The 23,957-nt window shown below is 38.6% G+C and overlaps 1 protein-coding gene across 1 annotated transcript; it reads right to left on the bottom strand.

Moving 5' to 3' along the window:
- Positions 1 to 787: 787 nt before the first annotated feature.
- On the bottom strand, positions 788 to 4,007 carry LOC122041459 (disease resistance protein PIK6-NP-like). Its single transcript, XM_042601149.1, has one exon. It carries the CDS (start codon positions 3,893 to 3,895, stop codon positions 938 to 940), a length of 2,958 nt encoding a protein of 985 aa, XP_042457083.1. The 5' UTR covers positions 3,896 to 4,007; the 3' UTR covers positions 788 to 937.
- Positions 4,008 to 23,957: the final 19,950 nt, after the last annotated feature.

The raw sequence follows: 23,957 nt of genomic DNA, 5'->3' as shown, positions 1-23,957 counted from the left end.
ACATATTTTGTACGGTGTTACACTTCTTGAAAAATCTTGAGAAATATATTTTGTATAGAGTTTATTATATTTTAAATGAAATATATTGATTTTTAAATTTTTCTATTAAACTATATTCAAATTGTACATTAGTAAAAAAAAAAAATCCTATAGAGATCTCTTTTCTCTTTTCGCCCAAGGGCCTCCAAAAGTCTTTGTCGGCCCTGTGTATATCTAAATCAACACAAACGTAATCTCTCTGCATCAATCCATCAAAATTCTATTTTTTGACAACAACCAAATAAGAAAACCGCCATTACATATCGATGGTTGCAAAGTTATAGGGACGCTTAGAATGAAACTACCATTACCTTGTCAAAGCAACGATGGCGGAATCAAAGAAAAAACGAGCTTTGAATGTGGCATTCGTTTTCTTCTCCTACACTTGTGATATTTATGTTTTGTCTTGTTTTCGATCGTTAATTTCAATTTCATATCTTTCATTGTGTCGGTAGCAATTACCAGAATATAATGTTATCAAATGGTCTAATTTTAATATTTATTTATGATTTGTATATGCGTGTTAGCAATTCAGATTATTAGGAGATAAATTTTAAATGAAAGGGAATTATGAATTTGGTTTTCAAATTAGCTTAGTAGGCATAGTAGATCATATCAATAGAATAAAAAAAACACGCTTATTTTGAATAGCAATTTATGAAGAGAGCAATGTTTGAAGATTACGTACTGCTTCAGAAATACAAAGGCTAGCAAGCAACTCATAATGGATGAGATTAACAATGGATAATTTTAATCGCAAAACAAGTTTGAGAATTAAGCATAAATAAAAGCAATTAACAATGGATAAGTTGGAGAGCAGAACTAGTTCACAACACACCAGATATGTTAATAAAGTCATCTTTGCATTGACAGAGACCTCTGCTAACTCTAATTCAAATCACATGATGCTACATGCATCGGAATAACATTTGGGATGATTTGAATGGCAGCTTAAAATATTTTCGACCATCTGCACTATACCTTGAGTCGAATTATAAATGTGAACCTCCTTGAGCCCGCGCAGATGATCTATGCCATCGACGCTATATCCATGGGCAAAATAAGACATTTTAAGAATTTCGAGGCTTTGGAGTGCACCTTCTTCGAAAATCACACCGTTCGATTGAATTTCCAAGAACTTGAGATGCGTAAACCCTCCCCGATCGAAGACCAAATTCTCAGCAGCATTGTCGAATGACCTAAATCCTAGGACCAGGTGGACCAACTTGTGGAGATTTCTCAAGACTTGCAGATCCTGGAGCTGCAATCGTGTGAAGTATAGAGTTATCTTGACGACCTGCTTCAGGGATGCAAACCAAGCAGGCAATCCGCCAAGATTTGCATGTATCTGGAGCTTGCAGAGCAGCAATGGCGGCGAATCTACCCCATCGAGTGCCCTTTTCAGATCGCCGTACTTAGCATGAGAAATTGTTAGCGATCGAAGGCTGCCACTGAGCTTCGAAAGTAGGACGCGGATCCCCTCCAGCACTCCGCTTACTTGATCATCTTCACCGAAACAGATGGCAAGCTTCTCGAGCTTGACAAGCTCACCGATCTCCTGCAGCAACTGCTCATCATCAGCGTATGTCATTCCTAACTTGCGAAGTCCATTCAACTCTCGTATTCCTTTCGGGAACTTCAATTTTACCGAAGAAGTAGATACGTCAATTGTGAACTTGTCGTACTCACTCATAGATTGGTAGTTAATAAAATTAAATAGGTACGGTTCCCTGTAGGTTTCATACGGGTTTGAGTTCCCCGCATACGCATATTTGGGTACTTCTTCGTACATATTTGGGTACTCCCTTGTAAATTTGTGCACAATCAAACCACCAAGCAGATAGACCAGTTTTTGGAGTTTGACGATGGAATTGGGTAGTTCTTCAATATAAGTTCCTCTTATATCCAAAAACTGTAGATTCTGCAAATCTCCTATTGAATCTGGCAACGTTGATATACCAGAATCTCTTAGAGACAAGTACTTGAGGAGAAACAACTTGGAAAAGCTCTTTGGGTGGAGATGATCAGACAAGTTGAAACTTCCTTCCAGTTCAATTGCCCTCAACAGCCTCTGCTTTCTGTAATCCTTCAGTGGTACTGGCACATCCCTACCGTCGCTACCGAATGCAGTGAAGGATCGGAGGTGGGACAGATCAGTGTTAGTACTTAGTCCACTGCTTCCTCCATGCCACGATAAGCGTCTTATCTTCTGATGTTGCGGCAGATTAGTGGTGTGCTCATTCAGTAGCACCGCAAAGTTCACCTTATTTGATATCGAGATTATGACTTCGAGCATCATGTCATGGACGCGGCAGGATTTCACTTTCCCATTATCATTAAATTCTGACGGCTGCACCAAGCTACGACTCACCAACTCGTTGAAGCAGCGCTCGGCGACTTTCTCAGCGGGGAAGCCACCTAAGCCACTCACAATCCCTTCAGCAATCCATCGTCTCATCAGACGCTTCCGACCAATCTCATAATCCTCAGGGAAGATGCCTAAGAACAAGAAGCAAGGCTTGAGATGGTAAGGCAAGTCATTGTAACTCAGAAGTAGTATCTGATTGATCTTCAACAGCCTATTATTAGTTTGTATCTCCGAACGAAAGTAGTTGCCAAAGTCTTTCCATTCCTCAAATTTTTTATCAGACTTGGAAGCCAGAAGGCCTCCGACTGTCACAATAGCAAGTGGAATTCCACTGCACTTTTGCACGATTTCTCTGCCAACATTGTCAAGCTCTGGAGGACAACTATAGTCAGGTGCATCAAATACTTTTCTGCGGAATAACTCCCAAGATAGCTCAGATGATAAAGGATAGACTTTAAATATGAATTGACGATTACGAGAACAACTATAGTTTGCCACTTCGTCATTGCGGGTGGTGACTATGACCCTACTTCCTTCTTTACCCGGTGGCAATGCAATGCTCAAGTTTTCCCATGCTTCAGTCCTCCAAACGTCATCAAAAGCAATCAAATACCTCTTTTCGTGGAGATGGCCTCTGACTGTCTCCACCAGTTGTGATTTGTCCATCTTGTTCAGAAGTTGCTCTGTGTCCACAGTTCTATCTTGGCACCCATAAACATCTCGGATTCGTTTCTCCTCTACGGAAATTTGTCGAATAATCTTTTTGAGAAGTTCTATGATGCTGTAATTTTGTGACACTACAATCCAAGCTCGATATTGGAAGTGGCCTCCGACGATAATAAGATCGTCATAGACGGTCTTAGCCAAAGTTGTCTTTCCTAAACCACCGAATCCGACAAGAGAAATCGCTGTAAGCTCGGGACAGTTTTGGTCCATCACCCACCCGATGATCTTATCTCTACTCTGTTTGATGCCCACGAGTTGAGCTTCCTCTATAAATTGACCGATGATCCGTGGATCGGAGCATTCGGCCATGCCCGTGTCGGCTTCATATAGATGGGAATAGCGATCGTGCCTCTTTCTGATCTCTTCTATTTGAACCTTCAATTTCTTGAACTCCGAAGCTATGCCATGACGAGCTTTCAATGATTTTATATTATGAAGAAAGCGCTTGAAAATACCTTTGACTCCAAGATCGTTGTAGGGTGTCGATCGGAGACGGCAGTCAAACTCATCGATCGAGTCTTCGGCATCGTAAGCCACCTCCCTCACTTCCTGCACCCAGTTCTGCAGTTGAGCATCCAGATTCTGCCTGGTTGACATGACCGTCAAGAAAGAGGTGATGCTTCTCAGCTCATCGACTATGTATCGGACATCCTCTTCGACTCCAGCCAGCAACACGGCTTCTTCCTCTAGCATCTTCTCCAGCTTTCCGGCCATGGAATTAAAAGCGAAGTCCACAACCTTCGTAGCTATCGCTGTCTCCATGCCGCCAATCTCCGTCCGGCGGCGGTTAGGAAGAAAGATGACGAAGATGAAGGAGAGGTCAAGCTGATAACACAGATCCTCTTGTTTTTTTTTTTTTTTTTTAATTTGGAACATTGATTCAACGTAATTTCTACTATGGAAACATAAAAAACAAAACTGAAATTATTATGATTTATATTAAATTAAATAAAGTGGCTGACAGCTGTAGTTCCAAGCATGTGTATGACTAGTGCTTCCTTTATGCTTCCAAATCCTTTAAGATAATTGTTTTTCCCCCTCCTCTGACAGCGCCCCCCTCCCCTCTCTCCTTCAAATGACCTTTATGCCCTTATTTTTTTCAATTTTATTTTTTAGTCCATTTTATTTATTATTTTTTCATTTAATTTTTTATATATAAATTTTTATTTTTATTTTAAATTTAATAATTTTATTTTTATTTTGATTTAATTTTAAATTTTTTATTGGATTCCTGACAGCCGTTTCTGCAGCCTGCTGCAAAACTTTTCACAGAGATTAAAATTCTAACTTTTTTTTTTTCGCTTAAATTAACCGTCACAACATGTATTCGTTATCAGCATGCAATCATTGATTGTCTTGATCAACTATTTGACAAGCAATAAGGATGGAAGATGAAGCTTAACTAAACCTAAACACTAGTCAGTAGGCTATGCCTGCTAAGCAAAGCAATGCCATGGAATGGGACAAATTTAATAATGATAAAGTTGATAAGGAAATCCAGTAAACTCTTACTTCTTCTCTACTCCAATAAAACCTCAGTTTCAACGTTCTGTCCATAGACAACCGATTGGTTAATGAAGATTTTCATGTAACAATGGATCAAATTGAGAATCGAAGAATGAATATAACTGAGAACTGATATATATACTATGATTCGGTTCAGGTATGGAAATATTGTGTTTAGCGTTGGTCATTTTCAAGTGTACAACTAAGAACATCTTGAATGTAAAATTTATGAGAGATTTGTAAAATCTAAAAAGCTGAATAAAAAAGTCTTGAAACATGGTAAAAGTGAAATTTGAGGTTTGTAGTTTAGGAGCAGTAGTAAAAATATGAATTTGCTCTTTTGTCTTAAATTTGATGCAATATACATGAAGTCATGCAACTCATGCTATGAATTGGATCATAAAAAAGTTCATTTAGAGTTTTAACCATTAAAGATATTTCAATGAGCTTTCATATTATTGATGTGACATATTAAGATTTTGAAAAAAAAATTATTTAGGGTTCTAATCATTGGAGATGTCCTAAGTAGAAGTCTATTAGTACTCACCAATTGAAAAATTTCTAGGTCTTCACGGCATTGGTTACAAACAATATTTAATGCTCAAAACCTTTCATACTTTAGAGCATCTCCAAGTTTGTCAAACGTTTGTAAAATCAAAAAACCTCAACAAAAAGCTTGAATGATTGTAAATGTGATGAGGTTTGAGATTTTAGTTTAAGAGCATATTTAAAAAATTAAATTTGTTTTAAATGTGGAGTCAATAATTAATGATAAGATAATATTGTATGTTTGACCCTTTCAAAATAATTAAAAAAATAGATTATTTTATAAAGTATTTAATTATAATGTTTTATTTCATAAATTAATGATTAAAGGTGTACTTCTTTTTTAAGAAATAAATATACTCAATAAGTTAAAAAAAATATACAAATGACTATAATGAAATTAAAATCCATAAGTTAATTAAATATTAAATGAAAATTATAAAATTAATTAAATTAAAATTCATAAGTTAATTAATTTATTAATTAAAAATTAAAATAAATTAAATTAAAGATCATAATTAATTAAAATATTAAATGAAAATTATATAAATATATTAAATGAAAAAAATAATAAATAAAGATATGTGATTTATAATATAGGACTTATGAAAAAGTTGTATGGAGATTTTTTTTTTATTGTGGAGAGAATAATATATTTTTATACTTATGATATAGTATTGATCTGACATATTAGAAACTACAAAATATTTATTAAGAGGTTTAAATATTAAAGATGTCCTAATAATTCACCATACCTCACAAGTCACATTGGAGTCTTCATGAGTTTTCCTACTTGTTGCCGTTTTCTCATTCATCCACACCATTTGCTTCAATTTTAAAGCTTCACAAGTTTTGGTGAAATAAAGGAACTGAAACTCTGATTATGATTTGAATTATATATTTTTCTAATTCACTTCCGTTTAGTTTTTAAGGGTATAAATGCTAAATTTGAATCTCGGTTAAAAATATTAAAAGTAAAAAAGTTTTAAAAAAATATATAAACTTTAAATTTAGTAATATTAAATGTAGTAAAATAATTATAAGTTACTTGTAATTAAAAATTATTTTAAATATTTATGATTATTTTTTAAAAAGATTGAAGGGTTGATAGAGATGATTTTAGGTAGGATACAAATAAGATAGTTGAAATAGAAGAGGACAAAATGTGTTGAGAGTTTATAAGATATCTCTTAAGTTTAAAATAAAGTTTTACAAAAATAAAGGTTTGCACGTGGATCCTATAGAGAAATCTTGTCCCCTACCTAAACTATAGAAGAGGATACAAATAAAATTGTTGAAATAGAAGAGGACATCAAGTGTTTAGGGTTTATAAGATATCTCTTAAAGTTTAAAATAAAGTTTTACAAAAAAAAATAGTTAGACTTATTATATTATATAGGACTAAATATTAAGATATGAAAAGAGTACACAAGTAAAAGATTAGAGTCACGGAAATGAAGATGTTAATATAGATGTGCAGATATAAAACTAAGAAATAAAAATATTAGAATGAAAATTAAAGTTTGCCTATTGAAGTAAAACTTTTAATGACATGTTTAAGATAGTATGAGTATATAGTTAGATATTCAATAAATAACATATTTAGGTAATGTGAGATCATAATAAATATGTATGTTAATAAAAGAAGAAATAAAACAAATAAAACTTGTTTAATAACTATAAAAGAGAAAAAAAAATATATTTAAATATAATAATAATATCATAGGAGATTTTGAGCCTAATAATATAGGAAGATCCATATAAGTGGCTTATTTAGTGAGATAAAACTTAGTTATTATTATTATTATTATTATTATTATTATTCAAGTGGAATATTTTAGAACTTGCATAGGTTGAAAATTTTGTATGCTATTTTCCACGGTGAAAATTGATTAACAATGTAATGTGTTTTGTATGCATTTCATTAACAATGTAGTTTTAGTACCTAAATCTCCTAGTAAATTGATTTGCAAATGACATGTTTTATTGGGAAAAAAAAAGCATACTATTATTTCAAGAATTTACCAAATGGCTCTCGTAAAGTTGAAAAATTCTCAAATCACACATCATACTTTGAGAATGATCAAAGAGGGCACTACTTTGGGCATCCTTCCCGTTCTACCCGTCCTTATCAATAGTAGGTTTTAACTCCTACTTTCAAAGTATCTGAGCCACATTCAAAAATTGAATATAAAAATTATTTCTGTGGTTTGGATGTATGTAATCTTAACATCTCTCTCCCTCCCTCTCTCCGCTTATAGAAAGCAAATCTCTTTCTTTCTCTCTCCTATTTATTTATTTTTAATTTAACTATTAAAATCAGAGCAAGATTTGACATAAAATCTATTTTCTTTAAACCTTACTCTTTCACGTGGCTACAAATTTATAGAAATCCTAATAATTTATGTTCATTAGAGGATTTCGATCAAATCTCACTAATCAATCAAGATAACTTCGATTACACTCATACCAAGTCTTGAATTTCTAAAATGTCAATCAGTCCAAATATGTTTTCTTTTATTATTTTTGAATTTCTTTAGTAGTACCAAGAAGAAAAAAATCTTTAGCTATAATGCTTGGGCCTGATCTCCTGAAGACTAGGACTACATTGAGCCTTATATGAGAGTACACCACAATCAAGTTAGGCCTAGTATGGGGAGACCGGACTCAACTTGGTCCTGGTTTGCTCTCTAATCAAGACTAATGTGGTGTTGCTCTCCAGAAGATCACACTCAAATGTTATAGCTAAAAGTTAACATAATATTAATGTATTTCTGGTGAGCTTAAAATAAGTAATGGATGACACCTTTAAATATTTTATAATCTTATAAATTTATAGGACTTAAAATGAGTATAATCTAAACTATTTAGATCCATCAATAAATTCTAAATGAAATCCATTAATAGACCAAGCTAAGCTATTTGATCGCAAGGATCAAACACCCAGACACCCGCGGTTCGATCCCCAGCTATGACGTATTTACAGGAATTTTTCCTCCAAATAAGGGGGGGCAATCAAAAGATGTTGAGCTCTTAAATTGACCACCATATGCACTTTCTAATTTATCCTGATGATCGATAAAAAAATTTTATGAGACCGAATCGATCATGAGTTCATCATTTTTTGATCGCAAGGACCAAATGTTTCGAACGGAACACATGTTGCTGCAGCAGTTATTGTTGCATGATTCATATGATCCCGACCGTCATTGCTGCGGCAATAACATATCACTGCAGTAGTTAGTGTTTAATGATTCATTGGATTCCTGTCAGCAGTCAGCCATTTCTGCACTTGCTGTAAAGTTTTTCAGAGAAATTATATTTTAACTTTTCACTTTTCACTTTTTATCCAAGCACACTCTTAAATATGTCAAATTCCTTAAGATACATTTAACTTTCATATTTATGAAAGGATCACTTATTTATAATATCATTGTCGTTAAGGTGCAAACGAATCAAGCTTATTCATAAACATTTTAAGTCAATTTAAAAAATATTTAATTCATATTTAAAATTATCAAATTCAAACTGAACTCAAACATATTTAATAATAATACTTTATTCGATTGTTTACGAGTTATTTACAAGCCGAACTCGAATCAAACTCTAATTATTTTTATACAATTTTAATTTAAATATGCTCAAATTGGTTTGAATAATTCAAACTGAACTCGAATTTAAGTCATTTTGTATTATAGTTTGATTTTGTTCGAATCAAAGTTCGAACAAATTAAATCAAACTTGTTTTGGATTTAATATCCCTTAAGATGGGCTCACATGTGATTTAAGAGCTAGACTTGTAATATCAAAATCTGTTAAGTGATCTAACTTAAGGTTATTAGGTTTTGGCTTATTGGAAGTGGATTTAATGCATAGAACTCTTTAGTCCAATTCGTTATTATCTATGGGCTGATATGTTAGGACCAAAAGTAGCTAGAGGGGGGGGGGGGGGGGGGAATAGCTCATCGCGTTCGCTCGGTGCTCGGCGTTGCTTGTTCCTTCAAAGATGTGCAGCGGAAAATACAGAAACAAACACACAACGCTAACACGGTTGGTTTTACTTGGTATCCACCTCACAAGAGGTGACTAATCCAAGGATCCACACCAACACACACACCCTACACTAAATAAAACTCTCCTTTGTGGTAACTACCAAGGGCGGAGAAGCCCTACAATACTCAATACAAGAAGAGAGGGAAAGGATACAAGAAATACAAGCTTACAAGCTTACAATGAGTACAAAACCCTAACCCTAGCTTCTCTTCTTGGCTTTGATCCGCCTCTTGACTTGGAGAGCTTCCAAGATCCTTCAAGAACTGGCGATCTGAGCTTTTGTGGAGGAGTTGGCGAGAGCTGGAGTGAATCGGAGAAGTTCTTACCGCAGCCATCGAACGCCTGCAGTATAAAGCGCCAACGGTCGGATCCCGATCGATTCGAATGTTCCCAATCGATCGGGAGGCTTTGATCGATCCACGGATCGATCCAGCGCTTTGCTCGAAAGCGCTGGATCGATCCACGGATCGATCCGGCGCTTATCGCGCACATGCGTCCCAATCGATCCAGCGATCGATTGGGACCTCTGATCGATCCACGGATCGATCCGACCATTTCAATCGATCCGTGGATCGATCGGCGAAGCTCGCTGGATCGATCCATCGATCGATCCGACTTGGTTTTGTCCAAAACCAAGTCCTAAACCTCCCAAACCAACATCCGGTCAACCTTGACTGTTGGTATGTCATGCCTAGCATCTAGTCACTCCCTTGACCGCTAGGACTCCTTACCAAGTGTCCGGTCAATCCTTTGACCACTTGGACTTTTCTCTGCAAGTATCCGGTCAATCCTTGACCTACTTGGACTTTTCTTTCATGCCAAGTATCCAATCCTTCGACCTACTTGGACTTCCCAGCACCAGATGTCCGATCATCCTTGATCCATCTGGATTTTCCCTTGCCTGGCTTCACTCACCAGGGCTTTCACCTAACTTCACTCACTAGGGTTTTCCATCTGCCTAGCTTCACTCACTAGGACTTTCACCTAGCTTCACTCACTAGGGTTTTCACTCTGCCTAGCTTCACTCACTAGGACTTTCACCTGGCTTCACTCACCAGGATTTCCATCTGCCTAGCTTCACTCACTAGGACTTTCACCTGGCTTCACTCACCAGGATTTCCATCTGCCTAGCTTCACTCACTAGGACTTCCTTCTGCCTGGCTTCACTCACCAGGACTTTCATTTTGCCTAACATCCCAGTTAGGACTTCCCAGTCAAGTATCCAGTCAACCTTGACCTACTTGACTCTTCTTCAATCAATATCTTATTGTCAAACATCTAAACCCAAACCAAGACTCAGCTTGGTTACCCAGGTCAACCTTGACCTGAGGGATATTGCACCAACAATCTCCCCCTTTTTGATGTTTGACAATACCACAATAACACTTACAATCCCATATGTAAGTTAGGCTAATCCCATAGTCTCCTTCTTCATGCCACTAGGTAATGAAAGCATAAATTAAGCTCTTCATTCTCCCCCTAAGAGGGCAAACTCCCTCTAGGTAATGAAAGCCTAACTTACTCCCTTTCATGAGTCCTTTCATTCTCCCCCTATGACCTTCCCATAGGTAATGAAGGACTAAGCTTAACCATACATTTCCCCCTATTGGCACACATCAACCCATCGTTGGACACACATCAACCTATGCTCCAATTCTGGGCACACTTCAACAAATCCATTTGTTGAAGACTCTTACCCTGAAGAGTTGCTCATCGTTGTTCACAACATCACTCGTTGTGATCAACACGATAATGAAGGTCCCATACCCTTCATTTTCCTTAACTTCTCCCTCAATGTAGACAACTACCCAACCTTGAGCATTATCTACTACTTGAGTGTCCACTTGAAATAATGAGGATATCCACTCCCCATTTCTCCCCATTTCAAGTTTAAATGCTCAACCTTGAGCAAGTTTACAACAGAAGGTTAACCACCTTCCAAGGTTCATGAAAAATGATTTTCATGTCTTTAAAGAGTCCCTCCCCCTAAAGACATGGTGGTAACTTCTGTCATTGCACCAACAATGACTTGGAATCCCTAAAACATTAGGAAACCCAAATTTTGAAGTTTTGAGGTTCAAATATTCAAAATTTGAAACAACCTCAACCTAAACTTCTACTTAGTCTTCGTTAACCAATCCATCCTTGTTTTCAACATGAAAACACCCCTTTGTATGTATACAAATGTATTTAAGGGGTTTGGAATGGTTACCTAGACTCAAAGAGGTTCAAAGATGCTGAAATCAGGCCTTTCCAGCCAAAATCAGCAACTTGGATCGATTGGAGTTGGGTTCCAATCGATTGAACCTTTCTGAATCGATCCACTGATCGATTCAGACTCCCTGGATCGATCGGCTGATCGATCCAGCGAGCTTCTGCTCGCGGGAATTGCCGTTTGAATCGATCCACGGATCGATTCAGGAACTCCAATCGATCCATGGATCGATCGGAGCTCTGATAGTTGCTGAAATTCCATTTCAGTCAACTTCAGAAACCCCTAGAAAATTCTACAAAAATCCAAAAATTATGAAATTTCGTGTAGACATTATTTAGGGCATACTTAATCATGGAAAAATAGTTTTCTATGAAAATACATCATATTTTCAAAGATTGACACAAACTTGAAAACTTGCAAAAATTTTAGTGTTTTTCTTCAAGTTTGTGTCTAACTATTCAATGGTGATTACTATCAAAAGATAGCATTCACCAAGGTTTTCCAAAAACATTTTAAAAACATTTTCAAAACCAATATCCCATCACATTCCTTGGGCTTAATGCACATGACTTGTACATTAGCTTTCCCAATGATGGGAAAAACACATAACTATGTGTTTTGATGAACCTAAAACTCAAAAGAATGCACTAAATCAATATCTTGAGTTTTGTTCATCATCCTAACATCTCACTTGTATATAATATGCACTAAAACACATACAAGTCACCTTATAGTCTTTGTGAGATTTAGATTTTGGTTTTGCCCTAATCTAGGGATCATGCATATTTATCTAGGCATTTTAGAAATATTAGACATCCACCTAGGATGTCACTTGTCAATAAGTGTCGTTAGATGCCATTTGTCCTTAATTACAAGGAATTAAACTTAATGCATGATTATGTTATGGCATACATCAAAAGAAGATAATTTTCAAAAGAAAATATCCTATTGCTACATGATGTATGAATGTCATGACATGGTATTTTTGGATTTTTCATAATAAAACATGAATGCAAAAATAGACATGATGTCATGGCATATGATGGGCAAACAATCATGGCAAGGTTTAGCATAAATAAAATATACCTAGATTAACTATCTAAGTATCCTTAAAGTCTTAGCTAAACTTACAACTTAAACCTAGATTGCCCTAAAGTGCTTCAAGAAAATGCCAAAGCCTAAGTTTGCATTTCTTATTCCCTTGATTAATTTATGTCAATTAAAATAAACATGTCCTCAAATGTTGGCATATTCCATTTTTCCTCAAGAGTAGCACTTTTAAATTTAAGGCCCGGATTGCCTTAAATTGCCTAAGAACATACCAAAAACCCAACTTGATAGTTCTTATTAATTTTCCAATATGTGCCATTTAAGATTAAAATCAATTCTTCCACCATTAGGCACATTTTACTCTTTCAAGGAGTAATCAATAATTCTATTTCATTTTCAAAGGTTAACAAAAACCTTGAAAATGCTCCTTGAGTGTCAATTTCCTCAAAGTTGGGTTAACTACCCTTCTAATCGGAGTTGACACTCTCTAACCCATCTATGGGGTAGAGAAGATGCTCCTAGGAACCCAACACCTATTGGTGCTCCTTGGATGCTCTAGGTACTCACTAGGGATAACTTCCCTAGATACTTTCCTAGTGACCTTGTTGGGCTTCTTAGAAGCCTTGGTCACATTTTCTAGGTCAACTCTAGGGTTAACCTCCCTTGTGACCTTGTTTGTGACTTTCTTAGACTTCTTAGAAGTCTTAGTCACATTTATTGCAAAAATACTCTTAGGGATGACTTCCCTAGTATTTTTGGCTTGACCACTAGACCTAGGGTTTGTTCCATAACTATATGGAACTCTATGGTAAGAGGGCACATCCTTCTTAGCCTTTGGTTTGTATCCCAAACCTCTATGGCCATTGGATGGCTTTTGTACCCCTAAACCTAGGTTATGCTCATTTTGCCCTAATAGGATATTTTCCATCCTTTTTAGGGTCTTTTCCATTTTATCAAGCCTTGATCTCAAGACTTGATTTTCTATCACTAAGTCCTTAGTTTTTGGTTTTTCATTTGATCCATGAGCATTTTTGTTTCTAGGCTTATATCTTACATCCTTAGAGTTATTGCGTAGGTTTTTACCTACATTCCTAGCCTTAGGGATAGTAGTTTTGGCATGTAGGGCCACATGCTTTTCCTTAAAGCCCTCATGCTTCCTATTCTTATGGTAAATCGCATTAAAATGATAAAAATTTGATCTAGCATCCTTTTTACCATTTTGCAAGGGAATAGGCTCAATGAAAGTTACCTTCCTTTTTACCTTGGAGGCTCCCCCTTGACTAGTGCCTCCTTGAGCCTTGACCATCTTCTTCCCCTTGGGGCATTGACTTCGGTAATGCCCTTTTAGTTGACACAAGAAGCACACAATGTGCTCCTTGCTCTTCTTTGTCCCGGGGGTGGTCTCCTTGAGCTTCTCCTTGCCCTTTTGTGCCACTTGGCCCTTCTTCTTGGCCAATTTAGGGCATTTGCTCTTGTAGTGCCCACTTTCCCTACACTCAAAACATATTATATGATTTTTATTTTTAATTAAAACATTTATACCTTCTTGTATAGGGATGACACTTGCTCCTCCATTTGATATTTCTTGAATTTCGGAGGTGGCACAATCTTCTTCTTCTTCACTTGACCCGGATGTAGAAGCTTCTCCTTCTTCTTGATCCGGCGTCACCAAGAATTGCTCCCCCTCAATCCTAGAGGTGGAGGCTTCATCATTTTGAATGTGAAACAAGGAGTATACTCCCTCCTTGTTTCCTTCGGTGCATTCCCTTGATGATGAAGCTTCTTGGATTTCCTCTTCTTCGGAGGTTGAGCATCTCTCAACCTCGGAGTCCTCCTCTTGGTCTTGATCCAATGAGTCGCCCTCTTTGGATTCTCCTTGATTTGATACCGTGGAGGGGATCTCATGAATTCTTGCCAATTTGCTCCAAAGCTCCTTGGCATCTTCAAACTCTCCAATTTGTTCCAAGATGTTGCTTGGCAATAAATTGACCAAAAGCTTGGTCACTTTGTCATTGGCCTCACATCTTTGGATTTGGTCTTTGCTCCACTTGCTCCTTTTGAGTACTTTGCCCTTGGAATTTGTGGGAGCTTCAAAACCTTCCATGAGAGCAAACCATTGCTCTATCTCCATCATAAGAAAATTTTCGATTCTTGATTTCCAAGAATCGAAGCTTGTAGATGAATATGGTGGAGCCACCCTTGTGTCAAATCCAAGTCCATCTTGGAATTGCATCTTGAAGTTGAGCTTGATAAAGTCTTGAACTTGAAGAATTTGCTTCAACTTCTTCACCCTCTAGCTTTTCTTGTTATGCTTGACCCTTCCGGCGATGATTCCGGTGAAGAGCGGCCTCGCTCTGATACCACTTGTTAGGACCAAAAGTAGCTAGAGGGGGGGTGAATAGCTCGTCGCGTTCGCTCGGTGCTCGGCGTTGCTTGTTCCTTCAAAGATGTGCAGCGGAAAATACAGAAACAAACACACAACGCTAACACGGTTGGTTTTACTTGGTATCCACCTCACAAGAGGTGACTAATCCAAGGATCCACACCAACACACACACCCTCCACTAAATAAAACTCTCCTTTGTGGTAACTACCAAGGGCGGAGAAGCCCTACAATACTCAATACAAGAAGAGAGGGAAAGGATACAAGAAATACAAGCTTACAAGCTTACAATGAGTACAAAACCCTAACCCTAGCTTCTCTTCTTGGCTTTGATCCGCCTCTTGACTTAGAGAGCTTCCAAGATCCTTCAAGAACTGGATCTGAGTGCTGTGGAGGAGTTGGCGAGAGCTCGAGTGAATCGGAGAAGTTCTTACCCGCAGCCATCGAACGCCTCGACGCCAACGGTCGGATCCCGATCGATTCGAATGTTCCCAATCGATCGGAGGCTTTGGATCGATCCACGGATCGATCCGACCCTCTTGCTCGAAAGCGCTGGATCGATCCACGGATCGATCCGGCGCTTATCGCGCGCAGCGTCCCAATCGATCCATCGATCGATTGGGACCTCGAATCGATCCACGGATCGATCCGAGCTCTGTTAGGCGGGACAGTGCGGATCGATCCCGATCGATCGAGCCTGGATCGATCCATCGATCGATCCAAGACTTGGTTTTGTCCAAAACCAAGTCCTAAACCTCCCAAACCAACATACGGTCAACCTTGACCTGTTGGTATGTCATGCCTAGCATCTAGTCACTCCCTTGACCTGCTAGGACTCCCTTACCAAGTGTCCGGTCAATCCCTTTGACCCACTTGGACTTTTCTCTGTGCCAAGTATCCGGTCAATCCCTTTGACCTACTTGGACTTTTCTTTCATGCCAAGTATCCAGTCAATCCTTTGACCTACTTGGACTTCCCAGCACCAGATGTCCAATCATCCTTGATCCATCTGGATTTTCCCTTGCCTGGCTTCACTCACCAGGGCTTTCACCTAGCTTCACTCACTAGGGTTTTCCATCTGCCTAGCTTCACTCACTAGGACTTTCACCTAGCTTCACTCACTAGGGTTTTCACTCTGCCTAGCTTCACTCACTAGGACTTTCACCTGGCTTCACTCACCAGGATTTCCATCTGCCTAGCTTCACTCACTAGGACTTTCACCTGGCTTCACTCACCAGGATTTCCATCTGCCTAGCTTCACTCACTAGGACTTCCTTCTGCCTGGCTTCACTCACCAGGACTTTCATTTTGCCTAACATCCCAGTTAGGACTTCCCAGTCAAGTATCCAGTCAACCTTGACCTACTTGACTCTTGTTCAATCAATATCTTATTGTCAAACATCTAAACCCAAACCAAGACTCAGCTTGGTTACCCAGGTCAACCTTGACCTGAGGGATATTGCACCAACATGATAGAATCAGGTCCCCATTGGTTTAGGATATCATCTTGACCTAGTTTTTTGTTCTCATTGACAAGAAGCTTTTCAGCGCTATCATCCCTAAGCCCTTAGAAGATTCTTACCATTTGCTTCTGCTTCTTCTTCCTCAGAATCTTCTAGATAATGCTAAAAGCCAAAGACATGACTTTTCAATCAGATTTTTTGTCATTATATTTATGTATTTACTTTCTTATTTCATGTTCTTAATGAAACAAAGATTCATGCTCATATGTTCTTATCTTTTCTCTATTCGAGTTCTTATTTCATTCCAAGAATTTATTATGTTAGGAGAAATTTTGTTGGATCGAAAAGTGCTAAGGGGGAGAGGGGGGGGTGAATAGCGCTCGTGGCTTTCACTTTCGTTTTAGAAAAACTAATAAGTAAACGCAGCGGAATAATAACACGAACACAGAAAAGACAGTAAGGATTTACTTGGTTCGGAGCCTGTGACGACTCCTCCTCCAAGGCCCGCATGTAAGAGTGCTTTCGATGGACAAACACTATAGTTTCAGAAATATTACTGTTGGGACTGAATATGTAGCTAGAGGGGGGGGGGGGAGTGAATATCTTGGCACGATCTCGTGCTCGTCGTTGCTTGTTTCTTCAAACATATGCAGCGGAAAATACAAAGAAACAATCACACAACGCTAATAAGAGGATTTACTTGGTATCCACCTCACAAGAGGTAACTAGTCCAAGGATCCACACACTCACGCACTCTCCACTAATAAAACACTCCTTTACGGTAACTACCGAAGGCGGAGAAGCCCTACAAGTTCAAACTACAAGAAGAAAAAGGGAAAGGGAACAAAATACAAGCAAAACCTTACAAGTTTGCACAAGACAAACTCTAACCCTAGATTTCTTCTTCTGCCGTAGATCTGCCTCTTGACTTGGAAATGCCTCCAAGAATCCTCAAGATTTGGCGGTGAGAACTTTATGGAGAAGCTCTAGTATCGCTGTGAAGATCGGAGCTGAACAGTAAAAGCGTTGGAGGAGTTCTACTGAGAGAACAGCTAGCCAACAGCTAAACACGACGCCAACGGTCGGATCCCAATCGATTGGATTGCTCCCAATCGATTGGGGAGGCTTTGGATCGATCGACCGATCGATCCAGAGCGCCTCTATGCTCTTAGGAATTGCCTGGATCGATCGGCTGATTGATCCAGGGCTTATCGCGCAAAATCGCACCCCCCAATCGATCGGCTGATCGATTGGGAGGCTTTCTGTTCGCGCGACACTTCTCCCCAATCGATCAACTGATCGATTGAGAGAAGGTTTGTCGCGGGGACTCTCCCAATCGATTGACCGATCGATTGGGAATGAGCCAATCGATCGGCTGATTGATCCAACTCTTGTTTTTGCCCAAAAACAAGTCCAAAGTCCCCTGAACCAACATCTGGTCAATCATGACTTGTTGGTACATCTTGCCTAGCATCTGGTCACCCTTGACCTACTAGAACTCCCTCACCAAGTGTCCGGTCAATCCCTTTGACCCACTTGGACTTTTCTCCTCGTTCCAAGTATCCGGTCAATCCCTTTGACCTACTTGGTCTTTCCACCAGATGTCTGGTCAACCTTGACCCATCTGGATTTCCTCGTGCCTGGCTTCACTCACCAGGTCTTTCTATTGCCTAGCTTCACTCACTAAGACTTCCCATTTGCCTAGCTTCACTCACCAGGTCTTTCACCTAGCTTCACTCACCAGGATTTTCCTTCTGCCTAGCTTCACTCACTCGGACTTTCACCTAGCTTCACTCACTAGGACTTTCACCTAGCTTCACTTACTAGGATTTTCCTTCTGCCTAGCTTCACTCACTAGGTCTTTCACCTGGCTTCACTCACTAGGATTTTTAGCTGCCCGACTTCACTCACCGGGACTTTCCATACTACCTAGCATCACTCACTAGGTCTTTCACTTCTGTCTGGCTTCACTCACCAGGACTTTCACCTAGATTCACTCACTAAGATTTTCCAGTCAAGTATCCAGTCAACCTTGACTTACTTCTACCTGGCTTCACTCACCAGGACTTTCACCTAGCTTCACTCACTAGGATTTTCCAGTCAAGTATCCAGTCAACCTTGACCTACTTGACTCTTCTTCACAATCACACCTGCAATCTCCATGTCTTGTCTCCATGTATTGTCAAACATCGAAACCCAAACATCATGACTCGAGATTGACTCAATTCAAGCTCAGTCAACCCGGTCAACCTTGACCTAGGGAATATTGCACCAACAATCTTCCCCTTTTTGATGTTTGACAATACCAAAGTTAGGCTAATCCCATAGCCTCAACTCCCTTTATGCCAATATATGAATGATGGTTTCCTTCATTCTTCCCTTTTCCCATAGGGCAATACACATTCTCCCCCTATTTAGGGAATGAAAGTCTAACTTAAACCCTACATTCTCCCCCTATTGGCACACATCACAAACAAACTCTCCTCCTGAAGAGTTACCCAATGTTGTTGACAACTTCACTCGTTGTTCACAACATAATAATGAAGGTCCCATACCCTTCATTATTATCAAATGCCCATCCGTGAGCATACACTTAAACAATGAAGATATCCACTCTCCATTGTCATTCAAATGGCCAACCTTGAGCATTTCTGCAAAAGAAGGTTAACCACCTTCCAAGGTGTACGAAAAATAGATTTTCATGCCCTTAAAGAGTTACTCCCCCTAAAGACATGCACGTAACTTCTGTCATTGCACCAACAATGACTTGGACTCCCTAAAACTTTAGGAAACCCAAATTTAGAAGTTTTGAGGTTCAAAAATTCAATAATGAAACCAAATCTCAACCTAAACCTCTACCTAGTCCTTCTTAACCAATCCATCCTTGTTTTCATCATGAAAACTCCCCCTAAATGTATACAAAGATGTTTTGAGGGGTAAGGAATGGTTACCTAGACTAAAAATGCTGAAAATAAGCTTTCCCAGCCAAAATAAGCTTCCCCAATCGATTGGAGTTGGGTCCCAATCGATTGAACCTTGCTGAATCGATCCACTGATCGATTCAGACTGCGTGGATCGATCGGCTGATCGATCCAGTGTAACGCCCGCCCTTCTTACCCAACTAAAGGCGGCGCTACGTTCTTATACTACTTACGTACATGTTTTACTATAACAGCGGAAGAATAAAAACTTTAAAGAATTTAATTTATTAAGCATAATATCACAGATGAAATATGCATATATTGATTCTATAACTAATCATATTAATCTGTCCGAATCGTTCTTTGCCGAGCCACCACCACACACATCCTTATCCGCTCCTCCTGTTGCTCCTCTAGTTCATCCAGTTCTTTGATCTGCGGTACAAGGAAAGTAAGCTGTGAGCACTCATGGCTCAGTAAGTTCCTTTCCTACTCACTAAAACCGAAAGTCATCGTATATTAATATCATGCGTAATATCATAAGCATATAACATACAAAGGTATCATATTCATATCATCATGGCATCATATCAAATCATTAGCTAATTCAAGCACATATGCAGGCAATGCATCATGAATTTGAAAACTTATACTTGTAAGTACTTGAAATTAATATCATCATCATTGGGGATCCCGGTTTGTACCACATACATCATACGTAGGTCCAAGGTAGCAAGTCTTGAACCCTACCATACATACATACTAGGCCCGAGTCTTACTCCATCGACCTAGGGCATCAGAAGCCCATTACTGACGAGGCCCGAGTCTTATTCCATCGACCCCGGGGCGTTTACGGAGCCCACCCTTGGTACAAACCATACAAAGTAATTTATCATGCATAACTATCATATCATATCCTTAACAATCTTTCATGCATTTCATTTTCATTCTTCTCATTATGTATAGCATTTCATATGCTATTACATATCATGGCATTCACATAATTTCATTCTTCTCATTATGTATAGCATTTCATATGCTATCACATATCATGGCAATTACATATATTTCATTCTTCTCATTATGTATAGCATTTCATATGCTATCACATATCATGGCATTACATAAATTTCACATAAAAACATATAAAAAGCCTTGTACCACAGGTGAGGGGAAGCTTACCTTCTTCGCTCAAGTTTTCTAGAATTGAGAACTTGCTTGGACCTTTCTTCTTGCTTGCTAGGTTCGGCACCAATGGAGGGAAAGGAGTGGCTAGGTCTTTTGGTGGAGAGGGGAGGAAGAAGAAGCTTCTCCCTCTTGTGTTGCTCGGCAACAACAAGGAAGAAAGAAGAGGGAGGGAGTGAGGAGGAAGAGGAGCTTCCTTCCTCTTGTGTTGCATGGCAACAAGAAGAAGAAGAGAGGGGGGTCTCGGCACAAGAGGGAGGAGGAGAGGGAGAGAGTGAGGAGGAAGAGGAGCTTCCTTCCTCTTGTGTTGCATGGCAACAAGAAGAAGAAGAGAGGGGGGTCTCGGCACAAGAGGGAGGAGGAGAGGGAGAGGAGTGGAGGATGAATTTGAAGTCACCCCTCCATGCCTATTTATACTAAAATGAGGGGAGGAAATTTGACTTGATTCATCCTCCCCATTTATTCCTCTTCTTTATGATAGGAATATTCTAGAGATATGCCTTGTGAGTTCTCTCTTAATCTCTCTCTTTTCTCTCCTTTAATAAAATTTTCTATCTCTCCTCTTACAATATCCTCTCTTATCCCAATTGGTTAACACATGCATGCATCCACAAGAGAACCAAGGTTCAAAACTTGGTTATGCATATTTTTACTTCTTTTTCTTTTTAAGTAGAAAGAATCCTTTCTTATTCTTAACTACTTAATCCTTCCTCTCTTTACTAATAATTCTCCTATCCCCTTTGGTATCCTATACATGTTCCCTACAAGAGATCCAAGGTTCAATCTCTCTTCTAACATTTTATTTTCTTTTGTACATAATAATTCGTATATTACTATATTATGCATTATGCATAAATATTTCATACATATATCTATTATCTCATATTTCTTCCTTTTGTCCATATTAATTCCATACATTTTAAATCATGCATAGATGATTTATATTCTCAACTTTATTTTTCTTTCATAAAGTTTTAATCATCTAAATCCATCTTAATATAGAATATTTACATCTTCTTTTCATTCGTACTCTCATTACCCTTATTTTCTTATCTAGGCTTTCTAGGGGTGTTACACCTTATAGTCTTTGTGAGATGTAGATTTTGGTTTTGCCCTAATCTAGGGATCATGCATATCTATCTAGGCATTTTAGAGATATTAGACATCCACCCAGGATGTCACTTGTCAATAAGTGTCGTTAAATGCCATTCGTCCTTAATTACAAGGAATTAGACTTAATGCATGATTATGTTATGGCATACATCAAAATAAAATAGCTTTCAAAAGAAAGATTTCTATAACTACATGATGTATGTATGGCATGACATGGTATTTTTGTATTTTTCATGATAAGTCATGAATGCAAAATACAAATAAGATAAAATATGATGGCATGGCATATTATGAGCAAACAATCATGGCAAGGTTTAGCATAAATAAAATATACCTAGATTACCTATCTAAGTATCATTAATCTTAGCTAATCCTAAAACTTAAAACCTTAGATTGCCCAAAGTGCTTCAAGAGAGTGCCAAAGCCTAAGTTTGCATTTCTTATTCCCTTGATTAATTTATGCCAATTAAAATAAACATGTCCTCAAATGTTGGCATATTTCATTTTTCCTCAAGAGTAGCACTTTTAAATTTAAGGCCCGGATTGCCTTAAATTGCCTAAGAACATACCAAAAACCCAACTTGATAGTTCTTATGAATTTTCCAATATGTGCCACTTAAAATTAAAATCAATTCTTCCACCATTAGGCACATTTTACTCTTTCAAGGAGTAATCAATAATTCCATTTCATTTTCAAAGGTTAACAAAAACCTTGAAAATGCTCCTTGAGTGTCAATTTCCTCAAAGTTGGGTTAACTACCCTTCTAATCGGAGTTGACACTCTCTAACCCATCTATGGGGTAGAGAAGATGCTCCTAGGAACCCAACACCTATTGGTGCTCCTTGGATGCTCTAGGTACTCACTAGGGATAACTTCCCTAGATACCTTCCTAGTGACCTTGTTGGGCTTCTTAGAAGCCTTGGTCACAATTTCTAGGTCAACTCTAGGGATAGCCTCCCTTGTGACCTTGTTTGTGACTTTCTTAGACTTCTTAGAAGTCTTAGTCACATTTGTTGCAAAAATACTCTTAGGGATGACTTCCCTAGTATTTTTGGCTTGACCATTAGACCTAGGGTTTGTTCCATAACTATATGGAACTCTATGGTAAGAGGGCACATCCTTCTTAGCCTTTGGTTTGTATCCCAACCCTCTATGGCCATTGGATGGCTTTTGTACCCCTAGACCTAGGCTATGCTCATTTTGGCCTAATAGGATATTTTCCATCCTTCTTAGGGTCTTTTCCATTTTATCAAGTCTTGACCTCAAGACTTGATTTTCCATCACTAAGTCCTTAGTTTTTGGTTTTCCATTAAGTCCATGAGCATTTTTGTTTCTAGGCTTGTAGCTACAATCCTTAGAGTTCTTGCCTAGACTTTTACCTACATTCCTAGCCTTAAGTGTAGTAGTTTTGGCATGTAGGGCCACATGCTTTTCCTTAAAGCCCTCATGCTTCCTATTCTTATGGTAAATCGCATTAAAATGATAAAAATTAGAACTATCATGTTTTTTACCATAATGTAAAGGAGTAGGCTCAACAAATATTACCTTCCTTTTTACCTTGGAGACTCCCCCTTGACTAGTGCCTCCTTGAGCCTTGACCATCTTCTTCCCCTTGGGGCATTGACTTCAGTAATGCCCTTTTTGTTGACACAAGAAGCACACAATGTGCTCCTTGCTCTTCTTTGTCCCGGGGGTGGTCTCCTTGGGCTTCTCCTTGCCCTTTTGTGCCACTTGGCCCTTCTTCTTGGCCATGTTGGGACACTTGCTCTTATAGTGCCCATGTTCCCTACATTCAAAGCATATAATATGATTTTTATTATTAATTGAAATATTTATACCTTTGCTTGTAGGGGTGGCATCTTTTTCTTTGGATCCGGAGGTAGAAGCTTCCTCTTGATCGGACTTTGATTCTCCTCCATTTGATTTTTCTTGACTTGTGGAGGTAGAAGCTTCTTCAATCTCTTCATCTCTTGACCCGGATGTAGAAGCTTCTCCTTCTTCTTGATCCGGCGTCACCAAGGATTGCTCCCCCTCAATCCTAGAGGTGGAGACTTCATCATCTTGAATATGAAACAAGGAGTATGCTCCCTCCTTGTTCCCTTCGGTGCATTCCTTTAAGGATGAAGCTTCTTGGATTTCCTCTTCTTCGGAGGTTGAGTATCTCTCAACCTCGGAGTCCTCCTCTTGGTCTTGCTCCAAAGAGTCACCCTCTCTGGATTCTTCATGATCTTGTACAGTGGAGGGGATCTCTTCATGAAGCTTGGCCAATTTGCTCCATAGCTCCTTTGCATCTTCAAACTCTCCAATTTTGCAAAGGATGGTGCTTGGCAATAAATTGACCAAAAGCTTGGTCACTTTGTCATTTGCCTCGCACCTTTGGACTTGCTC

The sequence above is a fragment of the Zingiber officinale genome, chromosome 2A, assembly GCF_018446385.1.
Source record: "Zingiber officinale cultivar Zhangliang chromosome 2A, Zo_v1.1, whole genome shotgun sequence".
Classification (NCBI taxonomy): Eukaryota; Viridiplantae; Streptophyta; class Magnoliopsida; order Zingiberales; family Zingiberaceae; genus Zingiber; species Zingiber officinale.
This window is presented reverse-complemented; position numbering and strand designations above follow the sequence as displayed.